The 24,484-nt window shown below is 37.5% G+C and overlaps 1 protein-coding gene across 4 annotated transcripts; it reads right to left on the minus strand.

The window, feature by feature from the left end:
* Window positions 1-1,166: 1,166 nt before the first annotated feature.
* On the minus strand, window positions 1,167-24,484 carry PRPS2 (phosphoribosyl pyrophosphate synthetase 2). Of its 4 annotated transcripts, none has more exons than XM_086880084.1 (8): window positions 24,265-24,478; window positions 14,874-15,057; window positions 12,290-12,310; window positions 9,043-9,141; window positions 7,884-8,008; window positions 5,286-5,459; window positions 2,320-2,479; window positions 1,167-1,448 (listed from the first exon to the last, which is right to left on the minus strand). In XM_086880084.1, exons 1-8 carry the CDS (start codon window positions 24,384-24,386, stop codon window positions 1,356-1,358), a joined length of 978 nt encoding a protein of 325 aa, XP_086736210.1. In that variant the 5' UTR covers window positions 24,387-24,478; the 3' UTR covers window positions 1,167-1,355. The 4 variants fall into 4 exon arrangements, with proteins under 4 accessions (XP_086736210.1, XP_086736208.1, XP_086736211.1 ...); XM_086880082.1 differs by lacking the exon at window positions 24,265-24,478 and adding an exon at window positions 23,837-24,111; XM_086880085.1 differs by lacking the exon at window positions 12,290-12,310 and having other exon boundaries at window positions 24,265-24,484.

Raw genomic sequence — 24,484 nt, forward strand, 5'->3', positions numbered from 1 at the left:
TACTATAAATATAGCCCTAAACAAGCAACTTTGGAAGAAATAAGGCTATTTTTTACATAACACTATAGCAAGGAAACATCTCTCAAGTATGGCAATGCTTTTGTAAGCAATTTCAGGTAGGAAATTTGAGTTCCTGTGACCTAGGTCCAAGGATAGTATTTTAATACACATTACTCTTCTGATAGAAAGACTGGAAACAATTCATAATAGGATTCAAAGACCTAATTACAATTTTGAGTACCAAACCCCCCATCCAAATCCATTACTGACTACATTACCCATATTTAACCATAAGCTGCCCTAACATGCAACAGGAAAAATTGTTTTCAGAATGATTTTAATTTTCTAATGTTAAAGTATTCAAGATTAGTTGCTTGTACCCTAGTTCACTCACTGCACAGACAAGTATTGTAGTATTTTCTAACAGGAATTTGAAGAACTGTGCACCATTTACTTGCAGTTTGAAAAACCATGTGTTTTCAGATACTTCTCAACCATGGTACAGACCACTCTGTGTGTGTTTAATATTGTTTGGACTTGGCACAATTAACTTTTACAGGAAAGCTTTACCAAAATTCTTCCTATCATCACAAGCAGGAAATGTCAAAAAACACAGAAAAAAAATGAAATTTACACCAAACTGCTCATGATTAAAGCTTGGTCATCATTATTGATGATGAGTGGTATTAATAATACTGGGAATACTGAAATACCAATTTTACAACTGAAGATAGCAACTTTACAGAATAGGTGTTAAGCAAAGAATTTCATGTGATGAGAGCTTTATAAAAGAAAACAACAAATATCTTGTGGGGAAAAAAGTGAACATTAAGTGTATCAAACAGGTCACACTATGTGTATGTCAACAGTTCCTCAATATTAAAATGACCTTCACATACTGTTAGGGCTTACAAAATACTGTTCATGGTACTTGAACAAAAAATCCCCGGCTGTTTGCCCAAGAGATTAACAGATAGAAGGAGCTCAGCTCTGTAGCTTTTAACACAGAGAATGATCTTACACGTGTACATCCTGTTCAGATCTGTGAACAGTTTGCAGTTCTATACAGGAAAAAGGATCTGACGCAGCAGTGAGCCAAATGTGGGACCAGGCACAGAGAAGAATTTACACAACACACAAGACTTCCAGACTCTCAAGAGAATTCATAAGGTTTCTGTACGACTGAGATTTATTGCCCATTTACAAAGAACAAAACGTAATTACAAGACAAATATAATTAAACATAAAAGCTCTCGAATTGTACAAAGATAGTAATTTCTCATGGTTGATGTGCATCGTTAAAAACAGTGCTAGCTTCAGAGACCTTTGCAAAGATGCAGTGTAATCCCCTGCAGTTACAAGGGGACGTGGCTGAACAGGTAAGACACAGATTCACCATTGTGTGTTCTTCGAATTGCCTCTGCCAGGATCATGGAAATGTCAATGAACTGAAAGAAAATTTGAGAAGAAAAATTTGATGGCATGCCAAAAGCAATAAACTATGCAGCTTATAAACATACAAACAAATATTCCATCTACCTTTGTAACTTTTATTTCTAGAGAGCAATATAACACTAAAGCTTAGGCATTGAACATACATAAGAGCTGCAATAATACCAAGGTAAGAACTCAAAAACTGAGTAGGAAAACATTGACCAAGGTCACTGAACAGTAAAATTGTTGAGTAGTTCTGACAAAGGGCATGTCGTCAAAAAGCCCCACTATTCTTGCCATCAGATGGCAGTGTCTGCTTGACATAATTACACATTAAAGGAAGTAGACCTTTTTAAGTGCTTGCCTTGTTTAAATAAATACCTAATGTTAAGCTTTTAAAAAAATCCAATAATGCATTTAAAACCTCAGTCTTTTATACTTTTCTACACTCTGTACTGAAGAAAACTTCCAAATGGGACACATGACTTTCCAGAACAATTCCATTTCTGTTTTACAAGAAAAAATAAACTTGTCTAAGATTTCTGTGGCCTCCTCAACAGAATAACTATTTCCTACATGCAAATATTGTATGATTAATATTGATTAAAAAAAAATAGAAAAAGGAAAAAAATCCAATCAATTTTACATTTGTCATTCTTTCACAATCAAGCATATTCAATGTGAGGCAAATACCAAATATTTTGAAGTGGTCTATTATATTACCTGAATGCCCTTAAAACAGTACTTTAGCATGTTTCAGCAAAATGTTTTGCAAACAATGTATTTAAGAATATTAATTTTGTCTGAAGGCACAAATTCTAGCACCAGTGAGCTGTAAAATACAAATACTGAGTCTAAAGAAATGACATAAAAGCACAACTGTACCTGTATTTTTGGGCAATGTTTCATTTTCTCCTCCTGGGGGATTGTGTTAGTTACCACAACAGCCTCAAACGATGCATTATTAATCCGAGAGAGGGCAGGACCAGAAAAGATGCCATGAGTCAGAATGGCGTAAACTTTAGTAGCTCCAGCAGACATTAACCTGTAGAACACACAAAAATAGCATGCTGTGATGCATGGCTACAGATAAAGCTGGATGCAAATCTCTAAAATACATTTTACTTATGAAGTCATGCATATAAAATAGCTACAAAATAATTCAGGTATTTTTATAAATTGAAAAAATCTGAATTGTCTCAGAAAAATCCCCAACAAAAATTATAATTAAATTTAAAAGTTCTTATCTGTAGCAGTGATACTAATCTACAATGCTGCACTTAACAGCAGAACATAAAAATGAACTCCAGTACAAGATTTCCATCTTAACCAGGCAAAAAATTAAATAGGTTGGACGGCAGTATTCACAATTCTGTTGTGCCTCCATTATTGTCCACCTTTATTTTCATTTGCAATTCAAACAGTTCTGCTTGAAAGGAGTTTCTGACGAAGAAGAAATGTTAATGATTAAAAGCCCAGATTACTGCAAGGCTGTGGGAAGACAAGCTGCTGATCCAAGCACACAGTGAAGTGATGCATGAGGAAAAGAAAAGTATAAATCAAAGAACTAGAACACCTTGTGAATGAGTCAAAATATCCTAATTTAGTTTCTAATGGCCTCAGTGCCTCCAGATGCTCAGCTATATCCTACCTGCTTCTCTAGCCTTAGAGAGGCCCTGAGGAATGGCATTTTAACAGGTCATCACAAAGGCACAGGAAGAAGCATAAGAGATGAAAAAAAAAAGACAAAACCAAAGTCATTTTGAATGACTTAAAAAAAAAAAATTAAAGTCTTCTGGTCATTTTCAGCACTACATTTAGTACCTGCAGTCTACAAGGAGTATCCATTACAACAGGCTGAGTGTGTACCAAGTGTGTGTATTTGAGTTTGTACTTAAGCAAGTTGATCTGTTGTATCTGAAAATGTATTTCTTAATTCATCTGCTTGATATGCATCTAGGTTGCTCAGACAGAAAGAGTTCTAGGGAGTATTTTGGTGCATGAGTCTTATTACACACAAAGTACATCCCACCTGGATTTTACATTAATGAAAAGCATTAGTTCATGCCAAGAACACGATAAAAGGCAGCATCACTCAAGCAAAAGCATCTTTCTTAGTAAACACTGCAGATGCATTGAAGGTGATTGACAGTTTTAGAATTTGGTCTCCAGGAATGTACTATAAATAAATAGACTGCTTCTTTCAAAACAGGAAAGAAATAAAGGTTTTTGGCAGTAATTAACTTCCTCTATGCACAAGAATATAAAAAATATGTTGGCCAAGCAATTTGTGATTTTGATCTGCAAAGGGTACAGCCTAGAAGAATACTTTGAGGTATGATGTAGATTAGAATGAAGACAGCAAACAACTAAACATTTCTGCAAAATTTCATCAAATTTCCATGAAAATGATAAGAAACACAAGACCATATGAATCGTTCTTCCTTGAGTTATTTACATCCTTTATATATGTGTAAACAGCAAGTCTGCAACTAAAGACTGTAAACTCATGGGATTAACCTTACTTCAAACCACCAAGAACAATGTCATTGCTTTCACACCATTTCCCACCACATTCCCCTGTGGAAATCTGCATCTCATAGCTTGGACAGGTATACTTTTCACTGGGTGAAAGACTGGTTGGATGGCTGGGCCCAGAAAGCAGTAGTGAATGGAGCTACATCCAGCTGGCAGCCACTCACTAGTGGGGTTCCCCTAGGCCCAAACCCATTTGATAAGGTATTTGATAAGATATATTTGATAAGGTATTTGATAAGATAAATTTGACATCTTCACTGGGGATCTGGACGAGCGGATGGAGGGCACCCTCAGTTAAGGCTGCAGGTAACACCAGGTTGGGTGGGAGTGTTGAGGCCTGAGGGCCTGAAGGCTCTGCAGAGGGATGTGGACAGTGGCCTGAGGCCAGCTGCATGAGGTTCACTAAGGCCAACTGCTAGGTCCTGCACTTGGGTCACAACAATCCCCTGCAGTGCTACGTGCTAGGGGAAGAGAGGCTGAAAAGCTGCCTGGTGGAAAAGGACCTGGGGGTGCTGGTTGAGAACCAGAAGAACATGAGCCAGCCCTACTACTAACCTGAAAAGAACCAGCATAAAGGCACCTGGAAAAACATAAATAATCCTTTCTACTTAGCACTGCTAGAACCTTAGTTAGGATAGTGGGTCTACAGTCACAAGCTCCACTTCAAGAAGTAGAACAGCTGGAAGGAATCCAGAGGGCATCACAATTGAACACAAGTCTACAAACCTTGTGGAAAGACTGAACAAACTCAAGTTACTTCAGTCTAGAGGGAAATGAGAATTCTTCAACAAACTTTCAGACAGAAGACAGGATATCTTATGCTCACCTCCGCAGAGGAAAAGGTCAAGTAGTTTTATACTCAAAATGTACAGTGAAGATAAATATCATATTTGCATTGGACACTATGGCAAAAATACTTTACAATGTTAAATTCAGTAAAGCTTTGTGAAAGATTGCCTAAGGAGAGTGGAAAGTCTCTGTGATGAGGTTCAAGGGGGAAATGATTTTTAAGCTGTTGTTTCTGCCTTGGAACTGTAAAGTGCACTAGATGGCCCAAGTCCTTTTCAAGTTATACGACATCTTATTTATTCTGTGTTCTTCCTAGGGCCAGATCATATATTTCTGTAAATATTTTCTCAATTTCATGTTCTAAAGAAGGACACAGCTGAATCACAGAACAGTGACTACCGACTCAAGGGCCAGACTTCATGCTATGGAGGTCAGGTTGGGTTATGGGCTTTGAGGACAGCTGCATTCATCAGCTGTGCAGTGAGTGAGAACACTACAGTGAGACAGATGAGAATAATACTTACTTGTCTGCTGCATGACATATGGTGCCACATGTGTCAGCCATATCATCAACAAGAATTGCTACTCTGTCTTTCACATCACCAACCAAGACCATTCTGTCCACTTCATTTGCCTTCTTTCTTTCCTTATGAATTAGAGCAAATTCCACATTCAGTCTGTCAGCAATTGAAGTAACCCTAAGTTACAGGAAGAAATACACCACATTTAGAGAACCATTTTAAGAGAAAAAACAGTCATACAGATATATTTGTCACAAAACAGCTTTGTTTTCTGGCTTTTAAATTACCACAGCAAAAACTTTTGCAAGGAATACCCCAAAAATTAATTTTTTAAATTGAGTTGACTATAGTTTTCTGTCATTAAGTGCCTGGCTTTGAAAACATTTCAGCTATTCACAAGCTTTTATTAAGCTGCTGCAATACTAGTCACACTAGGTAATTTAAAGCAGGGGGAAGTAAATTCTAAGCCTACGGGAATGTGCACTTTAACATTTTAACTGAAAAATACCATTGCAGGACTTGAAACCAAGCCAAACAGCAAAAAACAAACAGGTTAATAATGATTAATAATTCTTTTCACAGTACTTGACTAGTAATCAAGTAGCTTATTTCATTAATAATTCCCTTAGCATACATCTGCTTGACAAAGATCTTTTAAAACTCTTCAGGGTGACCTCTGGTGGCCAAACAAACTTGCAATAATAAACTTCACTTGTTACAGACCTCTGATTGCCTTTTTCCAGTTTGTTTAAAATAATAGAGCTCTTAGGAATACAGAGACAGGAATAAAAAATTCCACGTTTTTTCTAAGTGCTGCTGCAACCTTGTATCCTGCCTTTTTAGACTATGCCTAGAATGCTGTTTACAAGGTTATTAACATGCATGGTTAATAGAGAATACAGTTTTAGTTCTCTATCACTTAAATATGGAAGTTTTAGTTACTGAATTTCAATAAATGGATGATAAAAAAATCCAAAAATTTTGTCTTTTTTTCATGAATAGTGTAATTTCATAGCATATCTCAATACCTCAGAGGCATTAAGATATCAATAGAATTTCCATGCCTTATTTCAGCTGCAACATCTAATAAGTTGGAGAAAAACCAAGCAAGTGGTAAGAAGCAAAAGAAAATTCAAGTATCTTAAATAAGTGCAAGAAAATGGATTTATTTTAAATTAAGAGTTACAGATATAAATTTTACAGTAATTCATGTTCAATTTTCACATTCTATTAAATTTTTATTCAGTTTTATTTTGAAGTTCTACATATTTTAAATGGAAATGTCAAACAATTTTCATTTTATTACTGAAGGTGAAGGAGAATCAATGAATTTACTGAAAACAACATCTACCCTTATTTCACCAGAAACTGGTTGGTTGCATTACAACAGAAAGATACTAAAGATAGACTGTACTATCTTTATTAAGTACAATGAGAGTGATCTTCAAAAAATAAACTTTTATGATTAATTTGATAATGCAAAAATGTTAGGTAAGGGAAAAAAATGCTGTCTTCTGACTTGAATTCTAAGCAAAGACTGTATTTTGTTTAAAAAACAAAACCAACATAAAAATCAAATGCAAAAATAACACTATCCTGATAGGAACAAACAAAGAAATTTAACTAAGTGATCCTTTAGAATGCTTTCTATGTTCTTCACATCCTTAACTTGATTAATCTAAAAAGAAACAACTAGAAGTTCTACTCAGTCTTATTTCCCTAAAAAACATTACAACTTCAATGCTCACAACAGACCCAAAGGCTCAAATTAAAATCAAATTATGACAGTCTTTGACACTTTTCCCCATACTACATTTCACACACTTAAATTGCTATGGGTGTACAGGAGTCTCACTTCATTTGTCTTTGTTCTCTCTGCAGCAGCAGCACAAGCACTGAAACCTGAAAATAAGCATTTTGCCTCAATGGCATGCTTTATGACCTCACCAGCCAGCCTGCTTCTGAGCTCTGGCATTGGTTTATGCTCAATCAATACCAAATAAAACAGAGTTTGCTAGATGAGTAACACATGCTGTGAATGAAGAAAGCCTGCAATTAACTAAGTTTACTGTTTTTACCCTTCACCGCTCTAACTTTCATTCCCTTCTTCTAACATTTATAGCACAAAACTTGAGGTCAAGCAGGTTTACATCTGGAATGCAATAATGTAAAGAAAAAAGAAATATGAGTCAAGCAAGCTCTTACCTAAATGCCAGCAGGTACAGTGGGAATAGGCCATATGCTTTGACAGAGAAGGGAAGCTTAGGCAATTCCAGAGCGAAGCAGGAAGAGGTGCAGCAACTTGACTAAAGAAGCAAGCAGCAGGAAAAATCTCTTCCCTCTGGTGGAGGGATTCAGCTAATGAGGCCATATCCAGGGAGAGAGAAAAATATCTTCTTTAGAGTATAGAAAGCTCCTGAATGTTTTCAAGCATGAAAAACATTGGAAGAACTAGTTGTTCTGTTTATACAAAGCAGTTGGATTCATCAGTGATGTACCCTATACCTTGCACAATTCACAGAGAAGTACAGAAGACTAGACAAACTAGATCATTACCCACTAACTCTATGGAAATCTAATTGTTTTAGGCTTGTATAGTACCTTTTTGCACCACCTGCATCAGGTGAGACTATGATACAGTTTCTCCACTCGGGAATGTTCTCTTTAATCCACTGCAGGACTGCGGGTTCTGCATACAGGTTATCTACTGGAATGTCAAAAAAACCCTAGTCCAAAAGAGAAAGAGTTTCATGAATATTTGTTTTATCTTACCTGGAACAGAGACAAAGGGAAAGAATCAAGCCTTTGCCTTTCATGAATGGTAGAACTTCATTAGTATTTTACACTGATTTAATTCTGCTTTTGATACTACTGTCAAATGCTGATGAAGTCAAATAAATATTAAGGTCTCTAAAAATATCACCCAAGAGTAGTGAAAAAGAAAGTTCTCAATTGATATAAAAATCATAAAATATGATCACCTTCAGGCACTCAAATAAATTTGTGCTAGTGAAAAGCTCTCAAAAAATCCAGTGAATAATACTCAACTTCCATAAATTTCAACTGCTTGACATTAACAGCAGTATTTCAACATGGGTAAGACTCAAACTAAAATGGAATATTTGTACAAGTTGTAAAAACAAGAAATCTGGTTTAGACCTTTTTATTTATGTGACAGCTATCGGGCAAAATAAGAAACTCTGATTAAATGGAATGCCAGCACTGAAAGATATGGTGTTTTCTATAAAAAATTAAACACGGTACACATGAGAATGACAAATTATGTCTGCTGTGTGTCTGAGGCAAAGGTTTTGTGATTTGCTGGATTCAGCATAAGCCAGGTAGGGGTTGCCAGGCTCCATTTCCATTTCTTTTAAGAAAATATTATACCCTTGGCAGTATCAAAAAAACTCTACCTAGGGCAACATTATAATCTCTGACAAGGCTAAGATTAAGAGAACTTGCCCCAAGCCAGTATATTTTATGTTCTGTAAGCCCTTACATTAGACTTGGAAAATCCTACCAAAGACTTTAAAGCACAAATATTTGAAATGACTACAAAATCACCCCATATAATCGAGACTGGTCTCTATCTAAAAGAGAATTTAATTGGAAACAGGTAGCAAGACTTTCCCTGAACCCTCACAAGTTCTGTACATAGCCTCTCAAAATAATGACCAAAGCCCCAGAGAATTACAATTAGCTTGTCACATTGATTCAGTAGAGCTTCTAGGCACAAGAGATAAGAACCAAGAGTTACCTGGATCTGAGAAGCATGCAGGTCCATGGTGATGATGTGGTCAGCCCCTGCAACTGACAGCATGTTGGCAACAAGTTTTGCAGAGATTGGTGCACGGCTCTGAAGAATAAAGCACAGTTGTTTACATTTAAAAAATATTTTGACTAGATGAAAGCAATCAGAAGATTAGTTAATTTTCTTGTTTTTTTCCTTTACAGTATTTGGAATCTAGGTATGAAAAGCTTCAGAACTTTAGCCAAACCAGCTTATCAATCTTGCTACTAGGGTTCTGAAACTCAGTAAAGCAATTAGGAATATCTAAATCAGTTTGAACAGTCTGCATAATAATGCTTTGTATTAAAGAGATAAAATTTGAAATATAGTCTTCTAATTCTTCTACTTAAAAGTTTCAGCTAACTTTTTCATAGCAGAAAGACAATCTTAATTTCTCTAAGCCTCTACTCTACATAAACACTCAATTCTATCTTGTTCTAAGAAGCATTGCAAAACCAAAGATTGAAGGCAAAATGAACCAAACTTTTGAGAACACTGCTTTAAAACAATGTTAGTATCAAGCATTTCTCCATAACACTGTAAAGCTTGTAGCAGATCCTTGTTGGCAGAGGTCTTTTATCCTATTTTTTTTCTTTTTAAATTTATGATTAATTCCTGGATGCAATTACAACTCCCAAAAGAGACAGGGGAGGATGAATAAATCCTAAGCAGAAAGAATTAAAGAAGAAGAAATATCTTATTAGCAAAGTTAATGCCAATGTCAAAGAGATTTTTAAAAGCACCAAGGACATTAAAGAAACAAACAAGCACAAAAAGGAAACTATGACTGGAGGATACCTCACTCTTTTTTTAGTTACTCCAAAGTTCTTTCATTTTTTAAAGCTCTGTAAAAACCTATGTTTCCCTAGACAGTTTTCTCTACACTAAACAAAAACTCTAAACTAGCACTAAACAAAACCTCCTGCTTTCTTTTGCTAATCTTTAAATAAGGCTGGCTATAGCATTAGCATGAAGGCAGAACTGCAAGTCAGAGTTTCCAAGTCAATATCAGACTGTTTTCTGCTGGCACAGTGTTCTCTCCTGATACATCTCTTTATTACAGAGCCTCATTTCACCTCCCAGGAACTTCCTCTCTTTCCAGCCCATACACACAATTACAGAGTACCTCTGCTTTCCTTCCATTGATACCCAAGGGCATATGTGACAAGGAGCTGAATCACTGACAATTTAGCCAGGATGCTGTTTGATTTGTGTCCTATCAAGAAGCCAATATTTTCATCACAACTGTTCCTAGTTTGGGTGGACACTGGTAATTTCTCTGTTTTTAACCTGCAGATTGACAACATACTTCCAGAACAGAAACTGAGTTTCGTTTCATGGCCAGATCAAGTTTATCACCATCATTACTTAAACTCTTCCTTTTGAAAACCATCCCTTTTGGTCTTGTGTTTCACAGAACATCACCACCATTTTGTCTAAGAGACACAGAAAGGAGATGCAACAGGCAGCACTCCCCTAGACCTCTGTAATTCAGATGCATATGGCTTCCAGAAGCATTTATCATCATTAGTGCTTCAGCACAGTTGATTTTTCACTTACTGAGGACAATGCTACTCTTCATTTAAAAGTTCAGTTCTGTAAGCTGTCCAAAGCTTTCTGGATATTTCTATTATTAGTAGCAAATTTTTGTTCATGCTATTTGAATTCCTGATCACTTCAGCTCTATCAAACCTCTGTCAACATCTAACAAAAGAAATATTTGGTATCTACTCTTTTCATTCTAGTGTTCTCTTACCAGCTCTTTACAGAGATTTAGTTTAATGCCTCCACTAAGCTGGACTAACAGCTAAATCTGAAATTAGAGGTTTGATAAAGGCAAATTACATTCTTTTCAGACTGTGGTTTTGGCATTTCCACTCCATTCAGCACACTGAATTTTGTCCAATTTTTTTCATTTCTGTTCAATGTGGATACCATTCAGTTTGTCTCATGTATCAATATGAGTATCACCATCAAAAAAAAACCCAAATAAAATACTCTCCTGCATCCCACACTAATGCATACATTACCAGTTGGTATTTCTTTCAGCTGCTGGCCTTGCAGGCTGCCTTCCCAGAAGGAAGAACTTGAAGTTTTACCACTAAGTAACTTGTTTTAGCAGATATCCACACATCACAGATTGCCTACATGTTGGGGGGCAGAGGGTCTTGGAAGTAAAGATAGCCAGACACCAGTACCTGTTTCTTAAGAATGGGCTAACAGGAGATTAGGACAAAAGAGGCTTCTTGCAGCTGAAGGTTTCCTTCACACAAAATTGTGCATTAAAAGAAAACCCACGTGACACATTTAGGATTTGCTTCCTTGCATAGAAATTATGTTTTGTGCTACAATATGATGCAAATTGAAGACTATTTTAAAACCAAAGAAAATATATTCATGGGAACCTCAGATAACATGGCCTCATTATTCAGAAACCTGGATGACAAAGGTGGATGAGAACTCATGATTTTCCTTATAATGTAGTTCGTAACGTTTGCTTCTGATGAGAGAGGTAAGAACACAGATTCACAGCATTCATAGTTCAATTCTTTGATGTAATTTTACATTATTTTCAGAGCTGTTAGTGTGAAATGCAGCATTAGATTACGTACATGTAAATTGTTAAAAAAATCACTTGAATTACTAATGGCAGGAGGAATCCACAAAGCTAATACAAACAACCTCACAAGAGTAACTGTGCAAAGGACACATAGCTGAAAGTAAAAGTTCTCCATCAAGATCAAAGCTCTGTTGCCTTTAAGCATCTTAGTACATTGTCTTGCTCAATATTCATCACATGCACACTGAACAGAAAAAAAAAAAAAAAGGAAATCAAAGAAAGCCCAAAGATTTATAACTGGAACTTTCACTTCCAAGAAAGCCAGTTGTGAAGTGTATGGATACTGAATGTTCACTAATGCATTACTCAAATTTGTAATTTCAAAAATGAGATATGCTTTGAAGCCTCAGAAATTGACAGCCATTATCTTGAATGTCCAAATAATTTTTTAACTAGAATCTAGGGGTTTTCTTGTAGCAAATTATTTCACAGAATTACTGTCATGGCCTAGGTGAAACACAACTGAAATCAAGAAGTGAAACTGGAAATGTTCCTAGTTATACATAATGTAACCCAGTAAGTTTCACCCTTTAAGGCCATATTAATGGAAATGCGTAGTGTTAGATTAAAAAAAAAAAAAAAAAAGATACCTACCCAACGCTCCACGGACCCCTTCTACAAATCAAAAAAACAAAGTTACATGAGCTGTAGAACACCAAACTCACCTGTCACTGTACTTCTAACTTATCCCAAAGGCATCTCTGCAGCATCCTACATAAAATGTGTCCTGCCCACAGCTTGGAAGGTTAGCATAATTAGAGGATGCATAAGTGCAGTTATAGTCAAAGCACAGAAACATATGAGCTATTTTTAAGTTTAGCTAGCTTGTGCATCAGAAATATTCTTGTTAAGGGCAGCACTTGACTGAATCTAAATTAACTTACTGACTTTATCATTCTCGTAAGCCTTTTTTTTGTAAATCTGTTTCTCATTTAAAGATTGTCCAAGTTTAGTGCCAAAATTTTCAGAGTAGATTAGATTGCTCAGACTAAGATTTTTACTGCAAGGCCCTTTCCTTCCATAAATAAAGGAAGAACACTTTAATTGTTGTCAGGAATCATAACTGCATCAGAGGTATGAAAAATACATGGTTATTTTAAGCAGCAAGGACTCAGTCTACTTAGCTTGTAATTAACTGAAGTCAGTAACTTAAATTCAAACCAGAAAACAACATCCATCTACTGAGTATTATACTGCTTCAGTTCATAGTCAAGCATGCTACAGCAACATCTTTCAGCACAGAAGACAATCTGTGTACAATCATAGGAAGAAAATGGCTGGCACTTTACTGGCACTTCAGGCATCACACAAAGCTTGTGCACTCATGATGGGTCAAAGACCAAATGATCTGATGCAAGCAGGAGGGAAGATGTCCCTGTCAATAAGCTGCCCAATGTTGACAGCTGTATTATAGCTTATTTTGCAACATGGAGGTCAACTACCAAGGTTAATTTCCAAAGACAGCAAACATTTTCTCAATTGCAAAACTGAGCAGGAAAAAAGCCCCACACACAACAGCGACAAAAAATTCTTGCCTACAATTGCGGAACTTAGTGACACAGAGAGAATAGCCTGGAAAAAAAATCTCAAGGTCTCTATTACTCAAAATTGCTTTCCTACACTATTAATTATCAGATGGCAGTTCTGAAATACAAAATATTCCTGGATGGGTTAAAATGTCTCTGGAAGTCTACCACAGAGAATTTGGGTACCCTTGACAAGACAATTTAGATGCATGGAAATTTTGGAATATACTCATCCTTTTCCCACACCAAGAGCTTCAGGGATGGTACAGCACAACTTCTCAATATGAAGTGGGAAATCAAAACATAGTGGATGCTTTCCCCTCTTTTCAATAAAATGCTTATTGATTCCCTTTCAAGGTCTTTTGATAAAAAGTATGACACCCCTTCTGATCAAGGGAAAGCATCATCCACTACAAAACAGAAAAAATGAAGTACCAAGAGATGCAGGCAAAGAAAAGGTCTTACTTTTTAATTCCTGAATTTCATGTTTGGAAGTATAATAAGCACACCTTCATAGTAGTAATATAGTATTACAGAGCCTGCACTTAAAGAATTAATATACCAAAAAATGAGGTTTTTTAGTTTTGTTCTTGGATATCACAGGCTATTACATATTTTGAAATGAGTGCTATTATTTTTCCCTTCTCCATTACTTCATTCCTGCTATGCTTTTTATCTAAAAGAATATACAGACTAACAGAGGGATGGCAGAGTGGCTTGTCTGATGCCCAAAGTGAAAGAGAGGGGGCGGTCCATTTACAGGAAGTAAAGGACAGACAGTTTTTTAAAAACACAACCATTGCAATCCAATCCTTAAAGCCAAATTCACATTTCTTACTACTACTTTTTGAATGAGCTTAGGTAAAATTATCATTCATATAACATATCAAAGGTTTGTTTTTTTAGTATATATTAGAGATAGAAAATCTAGTGCTCTATTTTTTGAAATCAGAGGGCTTGCTACTGGGCTACAAACTTGGCTGAACTGATATATTCATCAGTTATGACAAGTGAAATTCAGGAAAAGGGCAATAAAATCAGTAGAGCATTTATGGGGTTTCCATGCAATTTCTTGTCTTCATAAATGAAAATAATTATTACAGATATAAAAAAAAAATGTTTTAAAATGTTTGGCAACAGAAAATGTTTTTATTAATTTCTATTATGTATTGTAGATTTTATCAGTTCCTTCCATTATGCTCTGTTTAACCATATAAGATAAAACCTACCTATATAATAGTTACAGCATTTTGAATTTAGTATTTAATTCCATGCAATTAAAATGTTTTAAAAGGTGTACTCTCTATATTGATGGGATTTAAAAACCAAAAAAACTTTGAAAAAGCAGGCTAAACAATCCTATAAAATGTGGTTTGCTGGCAAAGTACTCTGCAATAGACTACATACAAAGTATACCTACTTTTGCAAACTGAAGGCATGTCAGTTATCAAAACACAAGCAAAAAAATAATTTATTGTTTCACTTCATTCACTTGTGGATAAAATAAATAAGCATTTTACCAAGAGAAAAGGTGGGGGGGAAAAATAAAATCTTTTGAATCACTTAAATGTTTATGAAATTTATTAATCTCTAAAAATTTCGAGTGAGCAAGCTGAACAGAAGCCTTCCAAAATGACACAATTCTTACCTACCTTGTCCTTCTTATCTTGCCTGGCATATGGAAAACATGGAATTACAGCAGTCACTCTGGAGGATGATGCAATCTTGCAAGCATTGATCATGATGAGTAGTTCCATTAAGTTGTCATTTATTTCTCCACAGCCACTCTGGATAATATACACATCTTCCCCTCTCACACTTTCACCAATCTCTACACTGAAAGAGCAGGAGATGATCATTTCAACACTTAAATTACTGGAAAAGCATGACTAAAAAGTTCAGTTGTGTTTTAACAAACTACCACAGGTTTTCAGTAAACTTCCCATTTAGAGTAGGATTATTTTTACAGTGATTCCAATAACAGCCTCCTTGACACAATCTCTATTTCAATATTTGCCAGTATGGTCTTCATCAGGTCAGCACCAGCCCAGCTATCAAATCTACACCATGAGGTTTAAGTAAAGTGTTTTTAAATGAAAAAAAGTCATACAGAAAAGCTAAGAAGGCTGCTAATCAACAGCTTACCAGGGCTCAACTCTCATGTCATGTCAGTTAGATTTGCTCTGAAAAAAACTCTTTTGTTCTTTGGTTCTTTATGTGAATATCTAAGTTTTTTTTTTTCTCCCACAGATTTCAAGACAAATTCTGGGATCAATCACTGCTCACACCACAGGATTAAAAAATTAAATTGAGTTTAAAAACAAACAGGAAAAATAAAACTGTTGAATGTGTATTTTTTCTCAATTCTAGATCCAAGCAAAAGATATCTACTGCCGAACCACATTAACTTTTCAAACTTGTTACTCCAAAACTTACATATAACAGAAAAACTTTGATTTTTCCCTAAATCCATGTACAATGTACACAAAACATGCAGACTTCCTAAATAAGTAAGTGATTAGACCTTGCAAATCCATGCTCTACTATATTAATCTCAGTTATTAAATGATAGAATATACTGAACCCTTATTTAAAAGGTTGTCTCTTTACCCAAGACACAACTAAGCAGAAGTTTCTGACTGGAAATCATCCAAATGGCCCAGATGTGGGTAGAATAATTTCTCTAATGGGTCCTTCAATGCTGAGGCTTGCTCTAGTCAAACACAGTCCTAAGAAGTTTTGTTTATCAGGTCTCAGGGTGCTGTGTAAGACCCATGACCTTTCCATAGAAAGGAATTTACTGCTTTTAAACATCTTAATGATAAGCACCCATTTGATTTATCACCACCAAGATAGTTGAGTACATGCTCTCAGCTCCCTTACTTGAGTTTTCTGCAGTCCCTAACAAGCCACACAAAGATCTTCTCTTTTCTCCTTAACTGAATACATTTTTCTTTTTTTTTTTTTTTTTGGCTAAGAATGCTACTAGCAGGATTTCTTAAGGTCAAAAGAAAGCAAATCATCAAACATCAGGTATCTGGAAGGACAGAGGTGGTCAGGGACAGCATCATCTGCAGATACACCAGGAAACCTTTTGGAGGCTTTCATAAATCCACAAAAACACAATTTTTTAGTCACAAAATTGTTACTTCCCTCTCTCAGTTTTTGATCAACAGAATGAGGCCATTCAGAGAATACTGTTTTGATAAAAATATTTTCTTAGTCTGTTTCCCTTATTGGAGCTGGAAAAGTTTTGGTCAACAAAACATTTTTTCAGTAAGATACTAAGTGTGATAAATAATTGGAAAAACTAGCCAGGCTTAAGTAGGAGCCCTCCTGAACACAAATCCAGCTCCAGGTGAAGAATCTGCACACTGGCTTATAAATGTGGCCTCAATCATTATTATAAGCTTTGTGGTTATCGTGAGGACTTAAAAAAATTCTAATTGCACCCTGACTCAGCAATTACACAGACCTACTTTACAATGAGTGTTGTTCAAACCACACCTTTGGAATAAACCCAAAGAAAAAAAATAGTTTATTACTTAGGAAAAAAAAGAATAGATAATTTAACAGTCTGGCATCACACACTAGGAAAAAAACTGTCTGAGTGATAAAAGTATATAATTTTAATGTTCAATATATACTAAAAGAATACTTGGAGTTGCTTTACTCTTTTAAAAACTGTCACTTCTATGCACATCACTAAAAAATAACAGTTTTCAGAAGGTCAAGGAATATACTTTCAGACAAATACAGGTCTGGTTAATACCGTGGACTGAAGTAATGATTTTTCCATTGTCATTAATTGTGTTTTTTTTCTTATGATCTTGGGCCACCAATAAATGCCATCTTATAAACAACTTAGAAATGCTACTTCTTCCTCTCAGTGCATTGGAAAAAGAAGGGTAGCTATGTTTTTAAGGCTAGAATGACATACTTGTCACACAGAAATGTCACATTTCCCAGTCAACTCAAGAGAGCTGTGCAACAGATCAGTCTCTCTTGTCATCTGCCTTCTCAAAGATTGGTATTGAGAGGTATTGTGTAGACTCAACCAACAGATACACACAGAGCCACCTATTTCACCTTCCCCAAGCCTGAGAGTAAAAGATAACCAGCCCTTGTGTTGCAAGTGCTCCATCAGATACAGCCTGTAATAACCACACTGGTGAAGGTTTGGGTGGTGTTTGTTTTTTACTGGAGGGAGAGTGGGGAATTAGCAGGTTGGGTTTGTTTTGGTTTGGGTTCTTTTGTCCCTATCCCCTTTTTTTTTTTTTTTAATATTCAGGCAACCAATAAAAGACAAACTATAGAATAATCAGGTATTTGAATGTTGTATTCCAGTATCTATTAGACGACACTAAGCTAACTGCAGTCAAACTCTGTGACAGTTATCTTACTAACATTTCTACTAATTTTTTCATCTATATAATGACCTCATTAGCTGTCTGCGAGGTTATTTAAACAATTTCACATAGTCAGGACACAGAGGAAGGACAAAAGAACAAGCTCTTGCCTCAAGATTACAAGCTCTGTTTGTTTTATGCAATTTAATCAAATTCAGCTATTTGGTAACAGTTTAAATAAATTTCTGTTTAAGAAGAGTCAACAGAACCTGTACATTGAAAACCCTGACACCACACAATTGTGTTTAAAAGGGAAATTTACAAAAATCGATAGCCTACAAAAGTAATTAACTCTGAGCCAGCTGCTTGGCATCCAGAAGCAAAAGGCTCTAGCTGGGAAAGATCCACGTAAGACAGGACATGATGAATACCAAGTTTAAGCACTGGTATTTGCCTGCAATTTGCAAAGGCTGATTTGAAAGCTTAATTCAATAAATAGAAATTTGGGCAGACTAATAATCATGAATAAAGGATACAGCATAAAAGCCACTTAGATTACAAACATATTTCAACGGCTGAAGCATCCATTAAGCAAAAACCAGAATCAGGAGTAATACAAGACTGAGATCCTTTTGAGCTAGACTTATAGTGCAGTCCCAGCTGAACTTAGTGATGGGAATTACAAATTTGTACATTTTAGCTAAAAACCAAACACCTGTGGGGAAACTGGAGATTAAGTATGTAAAGATAGACTACAAAGATAAATAATGTAAATACATAACTAGGATGTTCAAATCATACACTTACAAGAGCTCTATGTTTGCTTTTTAAATAATTACGGCAGATTAAGTTTCTAGCCATGGTTACAAAAAGTAAGATTTCTCAAGCAAATTTGACGCTAGTAAAGTAGATATGTACTTCAGGCCCTTCCAGCACCCAGGGAAGAGTCCAAAAATGAAGGTCTAGAGTCCTCATACAGTGTGCAAATGAATCGATATCTCAAAAGTGATCAAACAAATCCACATGCTGAGTTTGCATGAAACCCAGCCAATGGCAAGCCCTGAGCAGCAGGGTGTGTTTGACCTCTTACCTTTGGGAACACATTTCCCAGAGTAAAGTCTTGCAAAGCAAGAGCTTCCACTTACCAGGCAAATATTTCAACTGACATGATGTTGCATAACAAAGTGGGTACCAGAAAAGCCCAAAACAACAAAGATACAATAAAAACACCAGAGTTGGTTTTAAGTCTATAGGGATCCTGTATCTCCTGGCACCCATGGTGTTCCCTCAACTCTGGGCTCTTCCACTTGGATTAGCAGTTCCAAGACAAACCCCCTGCTGTATCTCCATTAACAACTGCCCAGTTTTAATGCAGAGCACTGGTATGGTAACACCAGAAGATAGGAAATATCTTGTTACCCTCTACTCTGGTACACAGCCTGCCACTGCAAGGGGAAAACACATTTTCTTGAGCAAGTTCTGGGTTTAACAACATGCAGTCCAAAAACTACCCTCAAAAATTTGGAAACAAATGTGCAACAAGCCTGAACACGTACAAAAACTCTTCAAAGGCTGAGTACCAAACTATGCACCTAAGGACACCTGGGATTGTTAGCCACCATTATTCACACATATTGGGGCTTTATTTTTGTTTGGCTTTCTTTTTTTGGGGGGAGAGGGAGGTGACATAGCTGGTGGTGTGGTTTTTTTTGGTTTTGCTTGAGTTCTTTGAGGCAGGGGGTATTTTTTTAATTTCAAGTATTCAGTATCTGTACAAAGATAAAAATGCACAGTATATGGCAAGGTCAAAAAAGTGGAAATCTCAAACCAAAAGCTTTAGAGGATTTGGGGCCTTTCCCAATTCAGAGACATGAACAATGCAATAAATGGTCATATTTATTGAATCTTCAATTCCCTATACAAACACACTGTTGTGGTTTTAACACACACAGTGTGCAGTCCAGGAACAATTTTTACCTTCTCAACCAAGCTGGTAAAATCTTTTTCTCCAGCCTCCCCTTGCTCATGACAGTGCAAGCCACTGAGAGAGGCAGACCACAACCAGCCCAGCTGGGAATTACTTGCTCAGCAGCTGGGCAGTATGAAGAAACACTTCACCTCCCAGTGTGTCCCTAATCCCTACTGTCTTCAGCTGTTCTAACACCAGTGTCTGTGACCTGAGCTTGCTCATTCCATGATTAGGGATCTGCAAACACCATCTACGCAGTGAGGGTGATAAAGCTCATGGCTCCACACCAGCTGAACCCAAAGGAACCAGGTTACACGAGATGCAGTGAGGTCATGTCTCATCTGAGACAAGTGCAGTACACTGATGCTGATGGGGAGGTAAGGAGAAAGTCTTAGAGCCAGGTGACAAATTGTAAATCCCCAAGATGTAAGTTTCCAGGTTTGCTCCTGATTTTTTTTCAGTTATTTTCTTCATGGAGCAAACTGGTTTAGTTTCCCCACTTTGCGTGAAATACAGACTCAGACCCATCCTAGAATGAATTCTCCAAGGAAACATTAGCTACTTTTTCCTAACTTCCAAGATCAAATATCAGCCCATGACATCCAGTTTAATTTACTCACAAGAAAATGGCTCTCATATTAACAGCACAGCTTTTCCCATACAGCAGACAATATCCCTTTGTAGTCATTCCATATTTCCTTCTGTAAATGCTAAATGAAATTCACTTTAATTTGATGTTTCTGAAACAGTCCAACTTCAGCTGCTGAATAAGGCTGTGGGTAGGAAGCCTTCAAATTCATGTGTGCCAGGCAGGATTTCAATTCCTTTCCTCTTGGATCAAGAAAATCTGCAAGACTCACTTCAGCCAGTGAATCTGACAGCAAGAAACCAGGAACCTCATAGGAATAGGTGGCAGCACGAACATCTTTCACCAGGAAAAATGTGTGCAAAAGAATGCCATCTATGAGTAGTTTCACCATTTTGAAAATAACAAGTATTTCAAGGGCAGAGTTAAAATAAATAGTCTTTAGAAAAGGAAGAATATCCTATCTTGTAAGAAAATAAAATTATTTACAAAGTGATAAATTTAATCATATTTTTTCAATTGAATCACCAAAAATACCTGCACTGGGGTTTAATTGTACAGCAACTCTAATTAAATGCCACCTCGGTGTATTTGAAGACAATTTTGCAAAAAGCTTCAGAGTGTTTAATATCTGTATGCACCTGTTACATGTCAGTCAAACAATTTCATGATGCTCAGGCTACAAAAATCATCCCTGTTTAAGGACTTCATTCCCTTCTTCTTCCTCCAGCCTCAAAACTGCTGATGACAGTTGGTTTGTGGGGTTTGAAGAAGATAAACTGACTAAGCCCCCCATTGCAGCCCTTATCATTTTGCCAGATAAATAAGGTGGTGTCACCCAAGCTCCTACCATGATACTGTGGCTGGCACTTAACTGACACACAAGCTATGAATAATAACAGACTTATCATCCACAACCAGAGTTTATTGAGGAGCTCTGGTGCTGCATTCAGTAGGGTTGCTTGACTTTAGTAGCCAGCTGAAGGAAAGCATTTCCATACAGTTTAAAGGGAAGGAGGAAAAAAAATGGGGTAGTGATTGAGTCTGCCAGCAATCTCCCCAACTTTCTCAGCACAGTACATTACATTTACCAGCTACAGAACCTGAAAGAATATTGACTGCCTAAATCAGAAGGGGACTGTGATATTAACTGCTAGATACACCAGTCTCCATACAGATAAAAATGAGAAGCCTTTCCCATTTTAAATGTTCTGGAGCTGTAGACATACAGGCACTGGCTATTTAGCCACAGTACTTGTCAGTGGTGGTCCTATTCCTGGCTAAACTCAGCATCAGTTTCTCAAACCCACTTACAGCTGCTGAGAAACCTAAAGCCTGTCTGACTTGAAATATAATGCAAAATATTTAATAACCCTTCCCTCCACCCTATTCTGCAAGCCAGATTAATTACAACTCTCAAGTAAAAGGCTTCCAGCTAGGACCTTTTGCAAGGATTCAAGCCTGGGGCTGCACACAGTTATCAATTTACACAGCATTTATATTTAAGAGAATGCCGCAAACAGCAAAACAGAATTTTGAACGCAAGGTAAATCTTCTCTGCAACTTGCTAACAACAGATCTGACAAAGCAAGAGTTTGACCCTCAGGCCCAGGCTTATCTGTTTGCATGGGGGATTGCTGGAGTACCACTGGAAGGTTTCACGTTCTTTGAGCTTTTTAACTATCAGGTTATAGTATTCTGCAATACTGCAAGTGTATTTCATAATGCCAATACACTTGTTGAAAAAATTAAAAATGGAACAAAAACAAAGAAAGTACTGTGTTGGAGTCACTGTATATAGGAAGAAGACTTTTTTTGCTTGCATACACACACAAGTTAACAGTATAGACAGACTGAAAATCCCAATGCTTCAGGAAAGAGCCCCTCTGCCCAAGTATCAATTTTACCTGTAGATTAATTTCATATACATTGTTGAGGAATTCTCTTAGTACAATTCCTGGGGTTTTTTAAATTAAGAACATTAGTCTAGGAAACTGGAAAGTCAACATCTTGAAGCAAGTTGCTAAGAATATTGAAAAAACTACTTGAAATATTATATTATATAGAGGATACAACTTTATTTGCTGAAGGGGAAACAGGAAATTCAGATTAGACTTTCTAAAGAAGGAAGTTGTAAAATCAAACAAAAAACAACACTTAAAGGTTTAAAATATTATGGCATTTCAGTTCAGGGAATAAAAGAAATAAAGATAATGTCAGCCTTGCCATGTCGCAACAGAAACAATCAGAAATAATATTCCTAATAAATGCATTCCTCATATCTGTACCACACTACATCACTGCTTGCCTAAAAAAATAAACTGACGCTACTAGATTAGCCAAACCATTGATGTACTGCAGTCACCACTACCTTCCTTTTTAATTGTGGAGAGAATATTCCATACCTGGAAAAATAGGTGCATCCTGAAGCCCAAAATTTAATTAACTTATCTTAGAAAATAAATATGCAATCTGTGGAGATAAATTTCTACCTTGGCTGAAATGTAAATCAATTTAGTTCTGCTGTTTGCTATGTTTCAAGCACAGATTAAGGTGTCTCTGGAGAACAAAGATTAGAAAAAATTAGACAAGTTAGCAAGAAAGTCATGCAACCCAAATACACAAGTTAAGTTTCATCATGCAGAAAGGAGATCAAAGAGCAATAAAATGAGTATGGGGCTGGAAAGAATTGAGAGAAGATTTAAGCTTTCATTTAATCAGGAATGAATAGAAGAGTTAGAGTGTGCAAACATTAGACTGCATAAACACCAGTGGAAGAGGGTTTATAGTAATGCCAGTGAACATAACTAGAACAAGAGCAACTGCACTGAGAATGCAAAAATGTGGACAGAAAAGAAGGACAAGCTTTGTGAGAGCAATTTTAGAACACATCATGTTAATCTTTCAAAGGAAGCAATGAAAACACGCTTTTTCAGGAGATTCAGAACAAGAACAGATAAAAATAAACATACAAGAACCTCAGAGACTAGCCAGCTACTTACAGCAGGAACTTGTGTTTTAGAATCAGCTGTCAGCCTAGACTCACATACCTACAGAGATGTACTTGCAGTCTTACCAGCTCACAGGGTGAACATACCACTGCCACCTCAATTTAAAATTTTTGGTCAAAATTCAGCAAATTAAATAGGTAGGTCAGAAAGCTAAGATGATACACTCACTAATAAAGAGAAGCAATATCAATAGAAAAAGCGTTGGCATGCACACTCTCGAGCTCCACGTGAGCAAGCTGTCCTCATGGTTTCACACAGGACTTTTTGCACTGTTACCAAAGTTACTTTCTGTGTTTGTCTGGCCAAGAACCTGGTATGACTGCACTTTTAGGAGCAAGCCAAGGCTATCACAACAACTTGTATCGCTCTCGTGCATGACCATCATTCTTGGACTAGGGACTGGAGCCCTACAGGAGCTGTAGCAGGTACACACACACACACAGAGCTGGCTGCTAATGCAAAACAAAGAACAGTTGCAACAAATTCTGCAAATGTAATTTAACCTAGACCCTTTTCAAAAAATCTAATCCATCATCACCATTCTATTCTCATATTTGCCTGTATGCAGACCTACTTACAAAACTGCATGGCAGACTGTAGTTCATAAAACAAAAGACAGTTTTTTTACGTTTAGGTATATAAAGCTGATCAACTTAATTATCTTAATATAAGTTAATTATCTGCAAGCGGTGGGATGCACCTGCTGTCGCAGAGAGGCTGCCAGAGGAAGCTGCATTCCCACGGCACTGGAGGGAGGATGCTCTTCACCCGGCCGGGGCCGTGCCAGCCCTCCTCCGGCCGAGGGGCTCCCGGCGGGAGCGCTGCCGAGCCGGGCCGGCTCCGGTGCGGTGCCCGAGCTCCGCAGGCGGGAGGAAGGGAGCGGGGACAGCCGGGAACGACGGCCGGGCAGGACACAGCGGAGCACGCCGCGCTGCCCCGGCTGCACCTGCAGCGAGCCATCCCAACGCGGGTCCCGCAGCGGCTCAGCCGCCCTGGCAGCACCCGCCGGGTGACCGGGGGGACGCGGCAGCAGATGACAGCGGAGAGGAGCCGGCCGGCAGCCCGGGGTGACACGGGGGTGTGTCCGGGGCGGGGGAGAGGCGGCGGGGCCGGGGCACAGGCACTCACCTGGTCTCCTGGTTGCTGAACTTCTTGGTGACCACCTTGCCCAGCTCCAGCCCGAGCCGGTCCGCCACCCGCTGGGACAGGTCGTGGTGGGAGCTGCCGCTGAAGAGCACGATGTTGGGCATGGCTGGGCGAGCTGGGCGCTGCGGCGGGGAGCGGCAGAGGAGCGCGGCGAGCGCCGAGCGGGCTCAAATAGCGGCGCTGCGGGCCCGCCCCGCCGCCA

The sequence above is a fragment of the Cyanistes caeruleus genome, chromosome 3, assembly GCF_971803275.1.
Source record: "Cyanistes caeruleus chromosome 3, bCyaCae1.hap1.1, whole genome shotgun sequence".
NCBI lineage: Eukaryota > Metazoa > Chordata > Aves > Passeriformes > Paridae > Cyanistes > Cyanistes caeruleus.